Source organism: Artemia sp. Qi Xiang Cuo, chromosome 12 (assembly GCF_049724085.1).
Source record: "Artemia sp. Qi Xiang Cuo chromosome 12, ASM4972408v1, whole genome shotgun sequence".
Taxonomy (NCBI): domain Eukaryota; kingdom Metazoa; phylum Arthropoda; class Branchiopoda; order Anostraca; family Artemiidae; genus Artemia; species Artemia sp. Qi Xiang Cuo.
Window position 1 is genome coordinate 31,903,373 of NC_142805.1, and position 16,547 is coordinate 31,919,919.

The following is a 16,547-nucleotide window of genomic DNA, read 5'->3' on the forward strand; positions in this document are numbered from 1 at the left end:
TATCTGAATTCTTTTACCTGTTCAAGCTGTTGTCCGTTTATGGAGACTGACGAATTTCTATCTGTGGAAAGGTGCTTGGTTTTGGGGACACTGATGGCCAGGCCTGTCAGGCTAGCGCTATTTGCCACTCTCTGCAACATTTCAATGGCTTGGGCGCTTGATTCAGTGAGGAGTTTGCCATCGTCTGCGTATTATTGGTCCCCTAACTTCTCATCGCTGGTCAGCTAGATTCCGTCTTCCGAACTTAGGGAATTTTGAAGACCCAATCAATTATGTAGTTGAAGAGGATCGTGGAAGCTGGGCAGCCTTGTCGCACACCGTGGGCGATTTCGAAGAGCTCATTGAGCTCTCCGTACACGCGGATGTTGCTACGCGTGTTCTGATAATATGTTTTCATCAGGCTCACCAGCTTCGGTGGGACTCCGTATTCCAGCATGATTTCCCATAGCAGTGGGCGAAGCACCGAGTCGAATGCCGCTATAAAATCCAAAAAGATAGCAGTGGTTTCTCGGTTGTTGATAGACGGCTGGTGTAGGAGGATCCAAAGTGCGAAAATGTGGTCCACGCACTCCATTCCTGGGCGGAAGCCAGCTTGATTTTTCCTAGCTCTTCACTCTCTTTAAGCTCTAAATCTGTTTACGATGACGATGGCGAAAATCTTTCCGACCATGTTCATGAGCGAGATGCCTCGATAGTTTTTGCAGTTGCTCCTGTCACCCTTCTTGAACACTGGAATGATAGTTGCATCCCTCAAATCCGGGGGGACGTAAGTCTCTCTTCCAGATCTTTTTGAGGAGGTCCGTGAGTGTGCTGATCAAGGATAAGCTTGCTTTATAGAGCTCTGGTGGTAGCCCATGTTCTCCTGGAACTCTATGGCTCTTGAGCGATTTTAACTTCTGATGAGTGGTACTAAAATACAACTGAGCCCCTCTTGCGGGTAATGTGGTTTATACAGAGACAAACACTTATTAGTTTTCATTCTGTAGTTTATTATTTTTTGAAGAAATCATCGTGGTTCAGGAGCTTAACATAATAAACTTTGCTTTACCAACTAAAAGTACAGTCTTGTGTTCCATCCTATTTCCTAAACATATGCTATGTGGCCGCGGAATATCTTTAAATAGAATTCGCTCGAGTTTTAGGTCTCGTTTGTGATTTCTATTGTCGAATTTTGTAATCTACTCTTGTTTTGATTTAACCTTGAATTTCGTAGCTTCCATTTTTGGCAACGGAGCACCATTTGTTAGCACCTTCTGGTCGCTTTCCTCTCTCAGTTTATGAGCTCGAACCATCTTCTATAATTGCATTTGCCTTGGCGTCGTCCGACTACGAGCAGCGACTCTCCCAACAAAATAATTTTTCAGCCCCAAGGATAGATGTCGCGATGTCTAAGTCTGATGGTGATAGGTAAGATTTAAAGTTCAAAGTACGTTTTGGTTTATACCACTAGATGGTGTTGGTTCTTGCTTTACATTAACATAAAAGATACTAATGAATCGAATTACAAACAAAGTAGCATGATGAGACTAATCCATCACAGTCTAATCTTATTGATTTTTACTAAAATTTGTAAATATTATCCATAATTTATTCTATTCCAATCAATAAAAAAAATTTAAGTGAGCTGTTGCCACTCCCTCAACAACCTTCCAGAAGCATATATCGTCTTTTAGACTTTATACTGAAAACTGAACAGACTGCTTAAATTGGGCTTTTTTTTCGCCAACTGATTTTTTTATGAAAGAAACGGGCTCGAAGGGAAGAAACTATTCAATAAAGTGAATTATTGCAGTAAAAAGGATTCTGGAGAAGTTTAAGCAACATCTAGTTTTTTATATATAAAGAAAGTATAAATAATATGTAAATGAAATAAGAAGTTTTCGAAATACATTCTGTTTCCAGTAATTTATGTTTGTTTTGAAGTTGAGATCCCATTTAAACCCAATGGTGCTCATTCTAAGTTTTAAGTTAGCTTTTTACGTTTCGTGAAAGAGCTCATATTGTTTAATTTTTGTTTTGATTACCGTTGGTGTTTAGTTGACAAAGCGTATATATATATATTTATATATATATATATATATATATATATATATATATATATATATATATATATATATATATATATATATATATATATATATATATATATATATATATATATATATATATATATATATATATATATATATATATATATATATATATATATATATATATATATATATATTAATGGTAGTAATTTTGGCTAATAAGTTTTGTTTTCGTAATAGTAGTAGAAAGTGATAGTAATAATTGTGGTAAGCATTGTTTTGATAATGGCAGTCATGATTTGGGTAGTAGAGATGATTGTGCTCGGGTCAGTCGTGCTAGAAATCGTGATGTTAGTATTTTCAGTCTCAGTAAAAGCTGTCGCAGAAACAATTAGCAGGGATAGGATTTGTCATGGCTGGAGTTATCACAAAAAAAAAACTGGCAAATTTTGTAAAAATAGTTGAGGCAGAAACTGGCATGGCAGGAGTAGCCGTGGTGGGAGTGGCCGCAACAGGGGTAGTGGTAAGGTTAGGTATTCCATAACAGGGAGTGGCCGCAACAGGGATAGTGGTAAGGTTAGGTCATTCAGTATTCCACTCGCATTCATTCAGTGAACACCTAGCTTGAAAACGGATATTTTATAGTCTCTGAACAATAAAGAACTGGTTTCTTCAACTAAACGGATTAAGACACAGGTGAAATTTATTGCGCCATTGACTTTTCTTGAGTAAACCTACTGCGAGCGAATTTATCTGTGCTCACCTTTGGTGCCAAACTAATTGGTATTGAAATAGACTGATATTAGTGGATTATATAGATTATTTTGGATATATATTATTGAATCTTTGGAGCATTATTTCAACTAAATTTTTCCTTAAGGTTCTTAACTTAGATAAAGATAAGTTGCTTTTACTTTTTTCCTCTCCTTAATAGGAAATGCCTGCATTTAAAGAGTTTGATATCGCGTTAGCTAACTTCAAAAATTATCCACATTGGCCAGTAAAGATACTAAAAGTGTCCAAGGATAGCAAAGGAAAGCCATCATATTTGGTATTTTGCTATGGGACACATGACGAATACAGACTTGTTGAAGCCAACTTGGCGGAATATAATCCAAGCATTAGCCGAACTTCAACAAAACAGACTGCAGGTGTAAAAGCTGCATTTGAGGAATTGAAAAATTCGCCCGATATTTATAAATCCCGTTCCAAGACATATAATGCATTAACAATTAAGGAATCTAAAATAGGAGAATGTGCTTCGTTGATGGATAAAATCACTTCTACGGAACTTGACCTGGAAAAAAACTAAGCGAGAGTTACTGCAAAATATAACTAAGAAGGTTAATGAAAGGTTTTCGGATGCTGATTCTTTCCGCCAGTCATCCCACGACATTATTTGTCAAATATATGATGCGATTACTCTTGATTATCAACCGAAGCTTGAAAAAATTGAACAATCGCTGAAAACTCTTCGCCACCAAAATATAAACCAAGAAGAGAAAATCATGAACATTGAGATGAATCTAGATGCATTTGAACTAGAAGTGCTGCTTGATTCGATAATTTTGCATGGTGTTAAGCAACAGTCCGGATCTGACCTCCAATCAACAATCCTGCAAGTTTTCATAACCAAAATGAACCTGACTGAAATTAATGTTGCCCAAACTAGGAATATCTACAGATTCAAAATATCTCCTGCTTTAACCGATGCCTCCCTAAACGACAAAGTCCCTCCTGTTTTAGTTAAATTTGTGAACAGTGATATAGTGAAGAAAGTCTTCAAAGCAAAAGCCAGGTTAGCTTCAAGTGGGATTTTCCTATCGGAATCATTGACAAAGAGGCGACGTGAGATCCTTTATGCCGCTAAGGACAAATTTGGTCATAGATATGTTTGGACTGATCGTGGGCAAATTTTGGCAAGTCCTAACGGTGAAAGTGTCACTAAAAAAATTCATACTCTAGCCGACTGTGTTTAAGAATAAGTTGTTTTTTTTTGTGTTTTTTTTGTGTGTGTGTTTTTTTTTTTTTGGGGGTTTTTTTTTGGGTTTTTTATAGATATGTTTATTATATTGCCATTCATATATTCAGCGAATTTATTTATATTTTGCTTATTTTTTTTCTTTGTGCGTATCTGTCTAATGATTTACTTTCGTTCCAATTAACTTCAATGAAATTTATGGATTTCAATAATTATTCTTTTTTGTTACATGCCTGTTCTCACAAGTCATTGCGTCAGTTTGGGATTTTAATCCTTTGTCATCTTGAAAATGAGTTTACTTGTATTGGTCTCATGGGTACATTAATGCAGTGGAGCTTTAGCGTTATATATTTTTTATTTTTTTCATTTCAGGAACTGAGTAGTATGATTAATGATTTGAGGAAGTCACTAAATTTGTCTGATATTATTATTATTAATTTGTTCAATAATATAAAATGTATATGTATCTTACTTATTGGTATGATTATTGTGATTTTATTTATTTTTATTTTTGTTGTTATTCATAGCCTCTTAGTTATTTTATTTATTTATTTTATTTTGTGTATGTTGCGCCGCAGGTTTGATACACAGTCTCCTTAAGTTTTATGAATTTTTCTAACTCAGGCTCTGGGGATTTTTGCTCCCTTGATGGGCGTTTACTTCAATTACAAAGAAACCCCTTAGATGTTTTGAGTATTATTTATAATTCTATTTGTCAAATTAAAAGAGATGCCGAAACTATTTCCCAATCAATAACAAGTAGGTATGTTTCCGATTTAAAGTGGGCTACTGGATGAAGAAATCCTTTTTCGGCCCTCCAACTTATTACTCAGATTCTTTGCTCTCCGATTGGTCAGTAGAGCCGGATAGTTTTTTATGGGCGAATCTATGTTATGAGGTTATTTGGGACCTTCCTTCACTCCAGGAATGAAATGATTTTAAATATACCCGGTAACAAAATGGAGTTACTAAATCACAGAAGGATGGCAAAGGGTGGACCAGTAATGCATATTTCTGGTATTTTTCCCTACAAAGTTCGAAATGATCTGTCAAGGAATGACGAAGGGGTTTTTGAATCCCAGTTTATTGAAATTAAATTAAAAAATGAGGTTTTGATAATTGGTAATGTTTATAGATCTCCCAGTGGATCCGTCCCTTCTTTTCTTCAGGTCCTTGATGAGGTCTTGGATTTAATGGCAGACGTCCATGTGAACTTGTAATAATGGGAGACTTTAACTTAAATCTAACTGACATGGCTTCCTCTACTAAGGTAGATTTTCTATCAGATATGCTCGCTGCTGGGGTTCTACCAACAACTTGTATTCCAACACGTGTAACTGATACATCAGCATCTTTAATTGATAATATTTTTTCGTCTCTTAATTTGGTTCGGAATTCTGTTGTAGTGAGTAATATTTTAGACCCTTTTCATGTATTTTCCAGTTTTATACTTGAAAAAACATTGAATAGGTACACTCTAGCATCTGCTTCAGCTTCTGTTATGTTTGTTTTGAATGAATTTATCAGACTTAGATTACATTTATCTGACAATACATGGAATATTTTCTGTGACGATAATGATTTTTGTTCTAAGTTTGATTCCTTTTATGAGTCAGTAAAGGAGTCTATTTGTGACGTATGTGCTCTGTCCTCCTCTGCTTCAAGGTCAAAAAGATCTGTAAACACCTCTGTTGGATATAGTCTGGATATAATCTCATTATACAATAAGACCCAATTTGTGATTCCCTACGGACTTATCATAGTCAACAGAATCAAGTCTGGATATAATCTCATTATACAGTAAGACTCAATTGTGATTCCCTACGGACTTATCATAATCAACATTTTTGAACTTGAATTATTTATAGTTAATTGACCAAACCTGTTTGATGCATTGCCTGTAGGAGTCAAGAGCTGATTTAATCGTGCTATATTTGGTTAACGGGGGTATTCACACACCCTCCTTGCCAGTAAGTCCCTTTTGATGCTATTTCGAATGAACTACTAATCCCCAATCCTCCCGAAGCGGATTTATAATCGAGATTTATCATGGCTAATGTTACGCAAAAATCGTTCGACGAGTTCAGAAAAGTTTTGAGCGGAAAACTAGATTCTATTATTGCTACGCAGACAGAATTAAATAATAAGCTTGACGGAACTACTTCTGAGATCGCGTCGCTGAGAACGGAGGCTGCCGACCGAGATGTGAGGCTTAATAACTTTGAGAAAACTATCGACGAGTATGTCGATAAGTACCAGGCCCTGGAAAAACAGCTACTACTTATCGACGTGAAAGATCGCCGTCTGAACCTTATTGTGCATGGTTTACCGGCAGAAGAGCCTAACAAGAAAGTTGAAGATAGCGTCATTAAATTAGTTAGCGAAAAGCTGGGTGTAACTAGTGACATATCTATGACTAAGTGCTATCGGATTTCTTCACGGGCTGCAAACATCACAAATAGGCGCAGCAAGCAAAATAGCCGACGCAAGGAGTCCCCCGTATTTATTTCACTAAGCTCGGAGAGTGATGTCCAGTCGATCATGAACAATGTTAAAAAGCTAAAATGTAGTGGGATTATAATCTCTACAGACCTGCCCCCTTCTCTCAACATGATTCGAAACTCCCTACTCTCGAAAGCACAAGAAATGAAAGAGTCGAAACATATCGTTTCATCCAGACTGCGTTATAAGGGTATTAACTTATGGTTAGAAGTGAAAAAAAGTGATTCCTCTGACTGGGAAAAGAGTAATTAGTTTGTTTGTAGTGTATACGCGGACCATTATTTGTTTTATTTGTTTAATGAAATACGTCCGCGATCGAGAGATAAAACAAGTTCATTTTGTTGGTGTGTGTCATGATTGGGAAAATGACCGCTAGTCAGTGTTGGTTTTTTTCTTTTCGTTGTTTTTTTCTTTCTTATTGTGTTCAGTGCTCAATGCGACTTCGACTTGTTAAGTCTGCCATGCCAGATTATGCTTCATCGTCGCTATTATTTTTTTCTATTTTCAATATGCCTATAAAAAAGGTTGTGTTTTTTGTTAGTGTGTTTTTTTCAGTTGAAGATCAGATATTTCACAAGACGTGCCGTACTCTTCCACATCAAGGTTTGGTTGATGATTTATTACCGCATCACTACAGACTCCCACCAGACGGTTTGGTAAGTCAAAATGATTATGATTAATTCTGCTGGTGATGGGACATCGAGTAGGTTGAGAGATTTTGAGAGAGACCCATTCGATTTAATAAAAATTTCTGCAGATTGTGGTTTTTCGAATGATGAATATGATATTTCTATTAGATCCCTCCCTATTAACAATTATTTACTCCCTAATGAGATTAACGGACATGTTTCTCCTGGTAGTGTGAGGGTGGCGAGTTTAAACTGTTGCGGGTTGATGAGTAGTTTGGACCATTTATCTTCGTTCCTTCCATGCTACCGAGTTGATGTATTAGCTGTATGTGAGACTTTCTTAAATGAGTCAACTAGTCACCTAGCGAATATTAAAGGTTAAAATTTTATTTCTAAGACTAGGAATGACAGATCGAGAGGAGGCCTTGGTTTTTTTATTCATAATGATATTACTTACAGGGTTGTTTCGGATTTTGATTCTATGTATGAAGAAATGTTGTTTGAATTTTTGGTTGTCGAGCTTGATTTTGGTAATGAAAAAGTGTTGTGTTGTTTGTTTTACAGACCACCTAGCTCTTCGGTGCAACATTTCATAAGTAAGCTGGAAGCGTTTTCTTCGATCGCAATCGAGCGAAGTCGGAAGATTATGTACATTGGGGATTTTAATATTGATATAAGTAATGCTGGTCATGATCTTTCATCTACACAATATTCGCCTTCGGCTGTTGATTTTCTGACACTTTGTCTTTCGCTGGGGCTTCTCCCGGCTTGTCGTATTCCAACTCGAGTGGTAAGCTCGACAGCAACGTTAATCGACAATATTTTTCTGAATATGGAGTTTGATTTGTGTCATGTTATTATCGATGACACGTAAGACCACTTTATGCTTTTGATGGAGATAAAAACCGGGCGACAAACGGCGACTCCGATCAAAACAACTAGAAGGCTTGACGCTGCATCTGTTCAGCGGTTGAATGAACTGCTGCTTAAAATTGACCCCTCTCCATGCTTAGACTGCGAGGATGTAAATCAAGCTTCACAGTATTGTGTCAACGAATTTACCACAGCACTTAATGTGGCTTGTCCGATGTCTTCAACCCGTCTAAGACGTTACAACAGATCTAAAAAGCCTTTGGTTACACGAGGACTACTAAGGTCGATCCAATCAAAGAACAGGCTGTATAAAATATATCTATCGAATCCCGATGAAACAAATCAAGCCTTTTTTAAAGCTTACAGAAATTGCTTAACCAAAGCTCTCAGGTCTGCTAAACAGCTCTACTATTTGAAGGCATTCAATCGCGCGCATGGATCTCCTAAGAAGGTATGGACATTAATAAACGATTGTATCGGCAAAAAAAAGTTGAATTCTTTTCCGGACGAAATGATGCCACCAGGTGGTGATACAGCTGTTAAAGGAAAACTTAACGTCGCCAACATGCTCAACACGCACTTCGCTAAAATACGTGAAAAGACGTCGGAAGAGGCATCCCAAAAATCAACGCCAAATTCTGCTGATTTCAAAAGTTTTCTACCCTCTTCTACTGACCGATCCATATTCCTCACTCCAGTCTCGTCTGCTGAATTGATGCTTGTACTTCATCAACTCAAAAATGGACACTCAGAAGGAATCGACGGATCTTCTACGAACTTGCTTAAATCGATTATGCCTAGTATAGTAAATTTTCTTGTGCACATAATTAATCTTTGTTTCAAGAATGGTATCTTCCCTTCATGTATGAAGTCCGCCCGTGTCATTGCACTATACAAAGGGGGAGATATAAAAGATCCGTCCAACTATAGGCCCATATCTATTCTATCTGCTTTCGGAAAAATTATTGAACGTTGTTTGTACGTGAGGATTGTAAATTTTCTTGACAAGAATAGTTTTTTCAGTAAGTCCCAATTCGGGTTTCGAAAAGGACATTCTACTGAGCATGCTATTTTGGCAGTAACCCAGCTTATTCATGATGCCTTGGATAAGGGTGAAATTCCAGCTTCTATATTCGTGGATATACGGAAAGCGTTTGACACTATTTGTCACATGATTTTAAATGAAAAATTGTCTAATTGTGGTATACGTGGTCCGGCTAAATCGATAATATTGTCATATTTAAGCGATAGAGTCCAGTGTATTGATGGGGGCGAAGTTATATCAACGTCTTCGAACCAGTCAAATAAAGTTGGAGTGCCCCAAGGTTCAATTCTCGGCCCTCTGTTGTTTCTAATTTATATTAACGATATTAGTAATTCAGTTGAAGACCTAGGGCTGACCGTTCTCTTCGCAGATGACACAGCCTGTATTGTCTCTGGAATCGATGAAGATCGTGTCAAACATAATTTAAGTCTAGTATTCGATAGACTAGTAGCATGGTTTACGGCAAATAGGCTAGCTCTGAACACTTCAAAAACAAAGTTTATGGTATTTTTGCGTACGTCACGGGCACTTCCATGTCTGAAGTTGATTAAGTCATCTGTTTCAGGTATGGATACATCACGTGTTGAAATTATTCGTTACCTTGGTGTGCTGGTTGACTCAAATTTGAGTTGGAAGCCGCATATAAATGGTATAAGATTGAAGCTTGGAAGGAACGTAGGTATTATGCAACGTATGAAATTCATTTGGCCGTTCAAAGCTATGCGTTCTATTTATTTTGCTCTTGTTCATTCTTATCTAAATTATTGCCCACTTATTTACTTGAATACTTTCAGTTCCCATTTAATTCCGCTTCAGAGGCAACAAAATAAGGCGCTTCGTATTTTAAAAAGTTATCTTCCTTCCCCAGCGTCTTTCCCCAGCAAGTCTTCTACAAAGAGTTTATATTGTTTATTGAATATTCTTCCTGTTGAACTTGCAGTTACTTTTAACTCGATATTATTCAAGGTTAATCATAATCTCCTGTCACTGCCCAGTTATTTCTATTCTTTTGATTTGTTCCCAGTTGCTCCGCCATCTTCTCATCTAGCTCGCAGCATACGCAAACTACGCCAGCCGTTGATAATTTCAGAGAGGTCCCGGTTTTCTCTACGAAATAGTGTGGTGGCCGCGTGGAACCAATATGAATCTATTTTTGATTTTGATGTGTTGATCGGAATTTTAAAAAATAAAATAAAATAATTCCTTTTGTAAATTTATTAGTCAAATAATATTTTAATTTTTTTTTTTTTTTTTTTTTTTTTCTCTCTTCTTATTTTTCGATCTCTCTAGGATCTTGATATCCTTCTTATTGTCCCATTGCTGGTTGAGAGTTGTTTATTTATCGTCGGGTGGGTTTCTGCCGTGATGTGGTGAGTAATTAACCTTAAATTTATTGATTTATTTATATTTTTTTGTGAAGTATACCATTTTGAATGAAAATCCGTATATTTCTTTATTGTTTTTCTTTTTTTATCTGTGCAAAACGAGCTTGTCTCACTGCCAGATATCTGTATATATTTAGTGTCATTATGTAAGATTGAATAATAAATGAACCTGAACCTGAACCCATGGATGACCCTTGATCTTCTAAAGAGTTAGAGGTGAAAAAAATATCTTTGGACAGCTTTTAAATCAGTATATCTATTTTTGAATGTTGCATGTCTTCAGCAATTCAAACTGAGCATGAACGCTTTCAATCCTTTGTTCCGTAAGCCTAAATCCATTCATTATTCCAAAAAATTTTGGGATTGTGGGAAAGATATTCGAAAAAGATGGCAAGTGATCCCTCAAACGTTCTTCTCCGGCTCCTTTTATCCCTCCAAGTCTTGAGGGTTGTTGTATCCCTCCAAGTGGTTGTTGAGGGTATTCTATCTGTTCAAGAAGCATTTACATCATATTTTGCCAATATTGGGAAAACCACTGCTTCTTCAGTCAGGTCTTCACAGTCACAACCAGATTACAAATCTTATCTTGGTCCGCCTTGTCTCAAATCAATATCCGGCTTCTGATGTTGAAGTGGCCAGGATTGTAAATAGCTTGAAGGGTTCTTCGTCGTCTGGCCCTGACTGTATTCCAACTATGGTAGTTAAGTTCATTCTTCCTTCAATTATTTCTCCATTGACAAAGCTTATAAATCTTTCTTTTGAAAATGGGATTTTCCCCAGTTCTCTTAAGTGAGCTAGAGTAATTTTTTTATATAAAGGTGGACCAAGAAGTAACCCAGCCAATATCGCCCTATATCTTTGCTGTCTGTTCTTAGCCACATTTTTGAAAAGGCCTAGCTTTCCTGTCTACTTGCTTTTTTAGAGGCTAAAAGATTTTTTCATGATTTTCAGTTTGGGTTCCAAGCTAAGCTTTCTACGGAGCATGCATGTGCAACTCTTTTAAAATTTCTCCACACTGTGTTTGAATCTGGTCTGATTCCTGCTGCTATATTCCTGGGTGTCGGTAAAGCTTTTGATTCTTTAACTCATGGGATACTGCTTTATAAGCTATCACACAATGGTGTAAGAGGACAGGTTCATACTTGGTTTGATTCCTATTTATCAGGCAGAACTATCTCCGTAGACTCCTTTTCCCACTTTTCGTCTGAAGTTGAGTTTGGTGTTCCTCAAGGTTCTGTTCTTGGACGGTTTCTGCTTTTTGCTTATGTTAATGAGATTATAGTTCCGCTTAAGAATCAAAAACCTACAGTTTGCTGTCGTCTGTGTCATCCTGAATCTTTCAATGGTAAAAAAAAATCCATCGTTTTCACAGGATGTGGACACTCTCGTTGCTTTCGCTGATGACAGTACCATTGGTACTGTAGTGGGAACTGAGTCTGAGATGCTTCCCAAATTAGTTGACCTTTTTAAGAGAGTCATTCCCTGGTTTTATTCAAAATTCCTTTCCCTAAATGTTGCGAAGTCAAGTTTTTTAATTTTTTACCGTATTTATCTGGCGTACCCTGAGTTATCTAAAATCCAGCTTTCAAGGGGCTCTCTCAGTAGACCTAAGGAACGATATGTCCGATTTCACGGTATTCTTCTCTATGAAAAACTTTCATTCAAGCATCATATTGGACTAATTAATATGAAGATCTCAAGGAGTCTTGGAATTTTGAGGAAGTTAAAACACATTTTTCCTGGATCAGTTTTAAAAATTCTGTTCCATTGCTTAGTTCAGTCCTACGTCTCTTATTGCCCTACAATATGGATGTCAACTTTCTCTTCTTTTTTGAAACCACTTTCTAATTTTTGTGATAAGGCAAGAATGCTTATACAAGAGACAAATTGTTCTATATCCAAGCAAATTAGCCCATTACTTGATTTGCAGTCTCTCTACACTCTTTCGTGCGCGTCTTTCACTTTTCATCAAATTCATGGTGATGTTCCCGCAGCCCTTCAAACTACTCCTTCTTTCGTCACTGATAGGTCTTCGCATCATCTTCGTAATTCAAGGAATATTAATATTCTATTTACTCCATCGGTGAGGTCTGACTTTAATCCATTAACTGCTTGTCATATCGTTTGGAATAGCCTACCTGAGTCAGCTAAAGAATGTCACTCGTTTGGAATTTTGAAAAGAATTTTAAGAAATTTTTTAATGTCTTGATTTTTCATGTTTAAATATATTTTTTTTAATTTTTATTATTTTTATTTGGGGGGGGGGGGTGACACTAGCCTGGGTTGGAAACATTTGTTGTGAGGGGTTTTGAGTTTGTATAATTTTTTTTTTTTTTTTTGGTTTGGTTTCAAATATATATTTGGAATTTGGCTTATTTTATTGGAGTGTCCTACATCCTTTTTTTTTGGGGGGGGGGGTGTCTCATAAAATAGCTTTTTGTTTGGGTCTTTAATTATTGTTTTTTTTTTCTCTTTTTGTTTTGTTTTGTGTGTGTGTGTGTGTGTGTGTGTCTGTTGAGTCTTTGAAAGGTTGAAATGCAATGCATTATATTGAAAATACTTGTATTTACTCCTTTTTTGTTTCTCCCCTGTTTTTTCCAGGCCAGAAAGCCTTACGGGGGAGTTTATATTGAAGTGTATTTTGTTGTGTTTATTAATTGAATAAATTGATTGATTGATTGATTGATTGATTTGTATTAACTGGATGCTTTCTATAAAGCTATGTTTCCTTAAATATCAAATTAAAGATTAATTTATATGTATAAATAATTTGTTGATGCAATCAATTAATTGATACAACTACTTTCTTACGGTTAATATCTTGTGATTTAGTGCATTTTCTTGAATAATCAAGAGTGACCAGAGGGGGGGGGTGACTAAGATTTCATGTCCTCACTTTACGCCCTCCGGTTATACAGACTAAAAATCCTGGTATAATTTCTGACTTCAAAAAGCTGTAACATGACCACTTATATGCTAAAATGTGTCTATAAAACATCTGTCTTGCAACAGACCGTGTGCATATTATGGTTCCTTTACCCTCAGAGATGCGTGTAAATAGCCTATTGTGAAACAGAGACCTTATGGATACTGGATACCATTGTATAATTAAAGTATCTCAAGTAGGGTCATGAGGTCTATTCCCCCTCCCCCCCCCCTTTCCAAAATTATTGCATACGGACATAGTGTACCCATGGGCGTAGGCAGCATCTTGTGTATAGGGGGGCAGCCGCGTCTTTATGGCGGGGGGAAGGGTCTTACTAATACTTCCCGAGGTCCTTTGAATATAGGTCTTTAGAAACTAGTCATTCTATATTTCGCTAAAACTCGGCCTTTAACATTTTCCATGTTCTACTTTTCCTGCAACAGTATAATATAAGAGACCCACTATCCTACTTCTAATTTCCAGAAAACATAAACACCACAAAAGCGATTTGACACAAATCACATTATGGTTAGATAACAGCTTCTTCTAAGAATTCAACTCAAAAGTTTACAGTTGGGCAAAATTAAATATCATAATTATATAGGGGAGACTGGCCCACGTCTAGCCAAAGCAAACAGTTTCAATATAAAAACCAATGGGGCTTCTGGTGGATTTTAAAAGTTCTGGCAGATGGTAGTTTATGTTTTTAAAGAATCTAACCTTGATTAATACTTTTACCAGAAATGTCAGATTGGATCGCGTTTTATTGTGATCAACTCTGAAATTTTGTTCAATTTTTGTCTGAAAGCCTACGCCTAAAGACGAATACTAGAAAACTCGCGTTGTAAACTCACATTGTATTCTCTTATTTTTTGCTTGTTTTTGGCAGCTTCTGAGACGTGCCATCTTCACCAGTTCACCATCTTCACCATCTTCACCAGTTAGCTGTTAGTATTTTTTAATCCTGCGGGATAGCGAACTCCCATGTTCGGTCACAATACCTGGGGTAAATTCCGCATGCCGTACCAAGGTGTCCAAAAGTGGGCTATGCTTGTAAAGGCGGTGTAAACAGCATATTTAAAGGTTGAAGGCAAGCTTAAAACCCAAAACTGTGTTAATTCTGGCGTTGTTTAATCCTGTCAGAACAGTAGGTGAACTGAAGTTCCATTTTTTCCTGTTAAATTTCATTCAAGATAAAATGCTTAAAAGTAAAAAAGAAGAGAAAAGAATGAAAGGTGGCTGGGATCCAGAAGAAAATAAAACAGCAATTTTTCTGTCTTATTCTACAAGAAGTCAGTCGGATTCTCTAGAAGTGCCATGGCTGTCCCTAGAGGAACGCTGCAAGACTACATAAAAAAAAGTTGAGAAGCTGAACATCCCTCTGAAAAGTAAGGACCTAAGTTTCCTAACACCCTGTTACAACACATGATAAATATTTACAGAGGAACAAGAAAAAGGACTAAAAACTTACTTGAAAACGATAGCTGATGTGCTTTTGACTGTATTCCCACAGAACCGTGTAAAGTTGCATACACTTATGCCATTATTAAGAGCATAAAAGTACCGGATAACGGAACTGCAAAGGCAGTGGAGACAGTGGAGGAATTACAGATAAAGATTGGTACCGTGGTTTTATGGATTGTCTTAAAACGCTATCAATAAAAACGCCAGAAAGTACAAGCCTATAACGGACAACTGCTTTCAACCGTCACAGTGTATGAGCTTTCTTTAACCACCTGGAGCGAGGCCTATATTACCACATGTTCAGACCACAAGACATTTGAAACAAGACATTTGAAAAAGTAGCAACTGAAGAACTTAAGGTCCACTTTTGGAAGGAGACTGGAGCAAGAGACTTTGCGCTAACTGACGAGACGGATAGTGTCTCAAAGACGGAAGTTGAAATGAAACTGCAACCACTAACAGGTGGTACAACAAGATTAGCGGAAGGGCTTACTTTTGGTGTTGATCAGTCAATGTATAATTAGAAATTAATACTCTTAGTTTTTTTTAAACCTTAATGAAATTCATTTTGTAGTTTTTTATGCTGACCATATTCTTTCTTAATTTTATAGCCAAAAAACCAGCTTTAATGTTCCCCTGGTCTTTTGTCCGGTGGCCAAACATAAGCCAGACACGGCCGAACCAGTGCCGGGGTGGCCCAAGTTTGGCACTCTTGACCACTTGGATAGAGAGGCATCCAGGTGGAACAATGGCGGAGTATTTCTAATTTTCTTTTTCACGGATGGTACTGAATGAGTTAATTTTGCTTTGGCATGCTCAGCAACTTCTTATCGCTTGAATCAACTCATAGGGAATTAAACAAGTCAAAATCTACCGATCGTGGGCCAGTCTCCTATCTATATATCGGACCGAAAATCAATATTGAAGATCGAAACGTAAATGTTGATATCGCAAAAGATATTTAGAAATTTCTGTTTGTTTCCAGCTTTTTTAACAACGTCCAACAAAAAATTCCAACATACGAAAAGTTCTCGTTAATGTCTAGCGTAAATTTGAAGTTCTAGAGGGGGGGGAAGCTGCACTCCCCTGCCCCCCCTCCCTACGCCCATGAGTGTACCTATGTAAAGTCTCTATTACGCAAGGATAGTTTCGGGAATGCCTCTAAATTACTAAACGTTAAGTATTATAAGTTAGTCATGATAATTAAATTAATTGCATAAACAGATTAATTGTATGTGTAAATTAACTTTGCTCAAAAGTGTCCAACCTTATTGGTAATCCTGCCACGACTACTCCCGCCTTAGCTACTTAATTACTCCTATAACGGCTGCTCACAGCAAAACTACTGCAACCAGGACTACTCCTCTGACAACTTTCCTTTGACGATGAATTTTGTCACGTTACCACTGCCTCGACTGTTGTTACCGCAACGGCTCCTACCGGGACCACTTCTGCTCATACCTTGACCACTTTTGCTCATATCACGGCTACTTCTACGACTATTACTCCCGCCCTAACTACTTCCAAGCTGACTAGCCCCATCATGTGTGCACTACTAATTAAAATAAAGTGCTATGTTCAATAAAACTTTAGTAATAAATACTAAAATTATTATTACTTTTTAGTAAAAATCAATTATTTCGCGTTAAAAAAAATTTAAATAATAACAATAATAATTATAAAACCATGTATGTTGATTTAGTTTGTACATG

The 16,547-nt window shown here is 36.9% G+C and overlaps 1 protein-coding gene across 2 annotated transcripts in view; it reads left to right on the plus strand.

The window, feature by feature from the left end:
• Nucleotides 1-16,547, plus strand: part of fab1 (1-phosphatidylinositol 3-phosphate 5-kinase fab1) — a 191,218-nt gene that overhangs the window by 140,762 nt on the left and 33,909 nt on the right. For both annotated transcript variants that reach the window (XM_089097957.1, XM_089097958.1), the window contains exon 18: nucleotides 1,214-1,407. In XM_089097957.1, coding sequence (XP_088954083.1) covers nucleotides 1,214-1,407 — 194 coding nt within the window. The remainder of the gene's footprint in view (nucleotides 1-1,213; nucleotides 1,408-16,547) is intronic.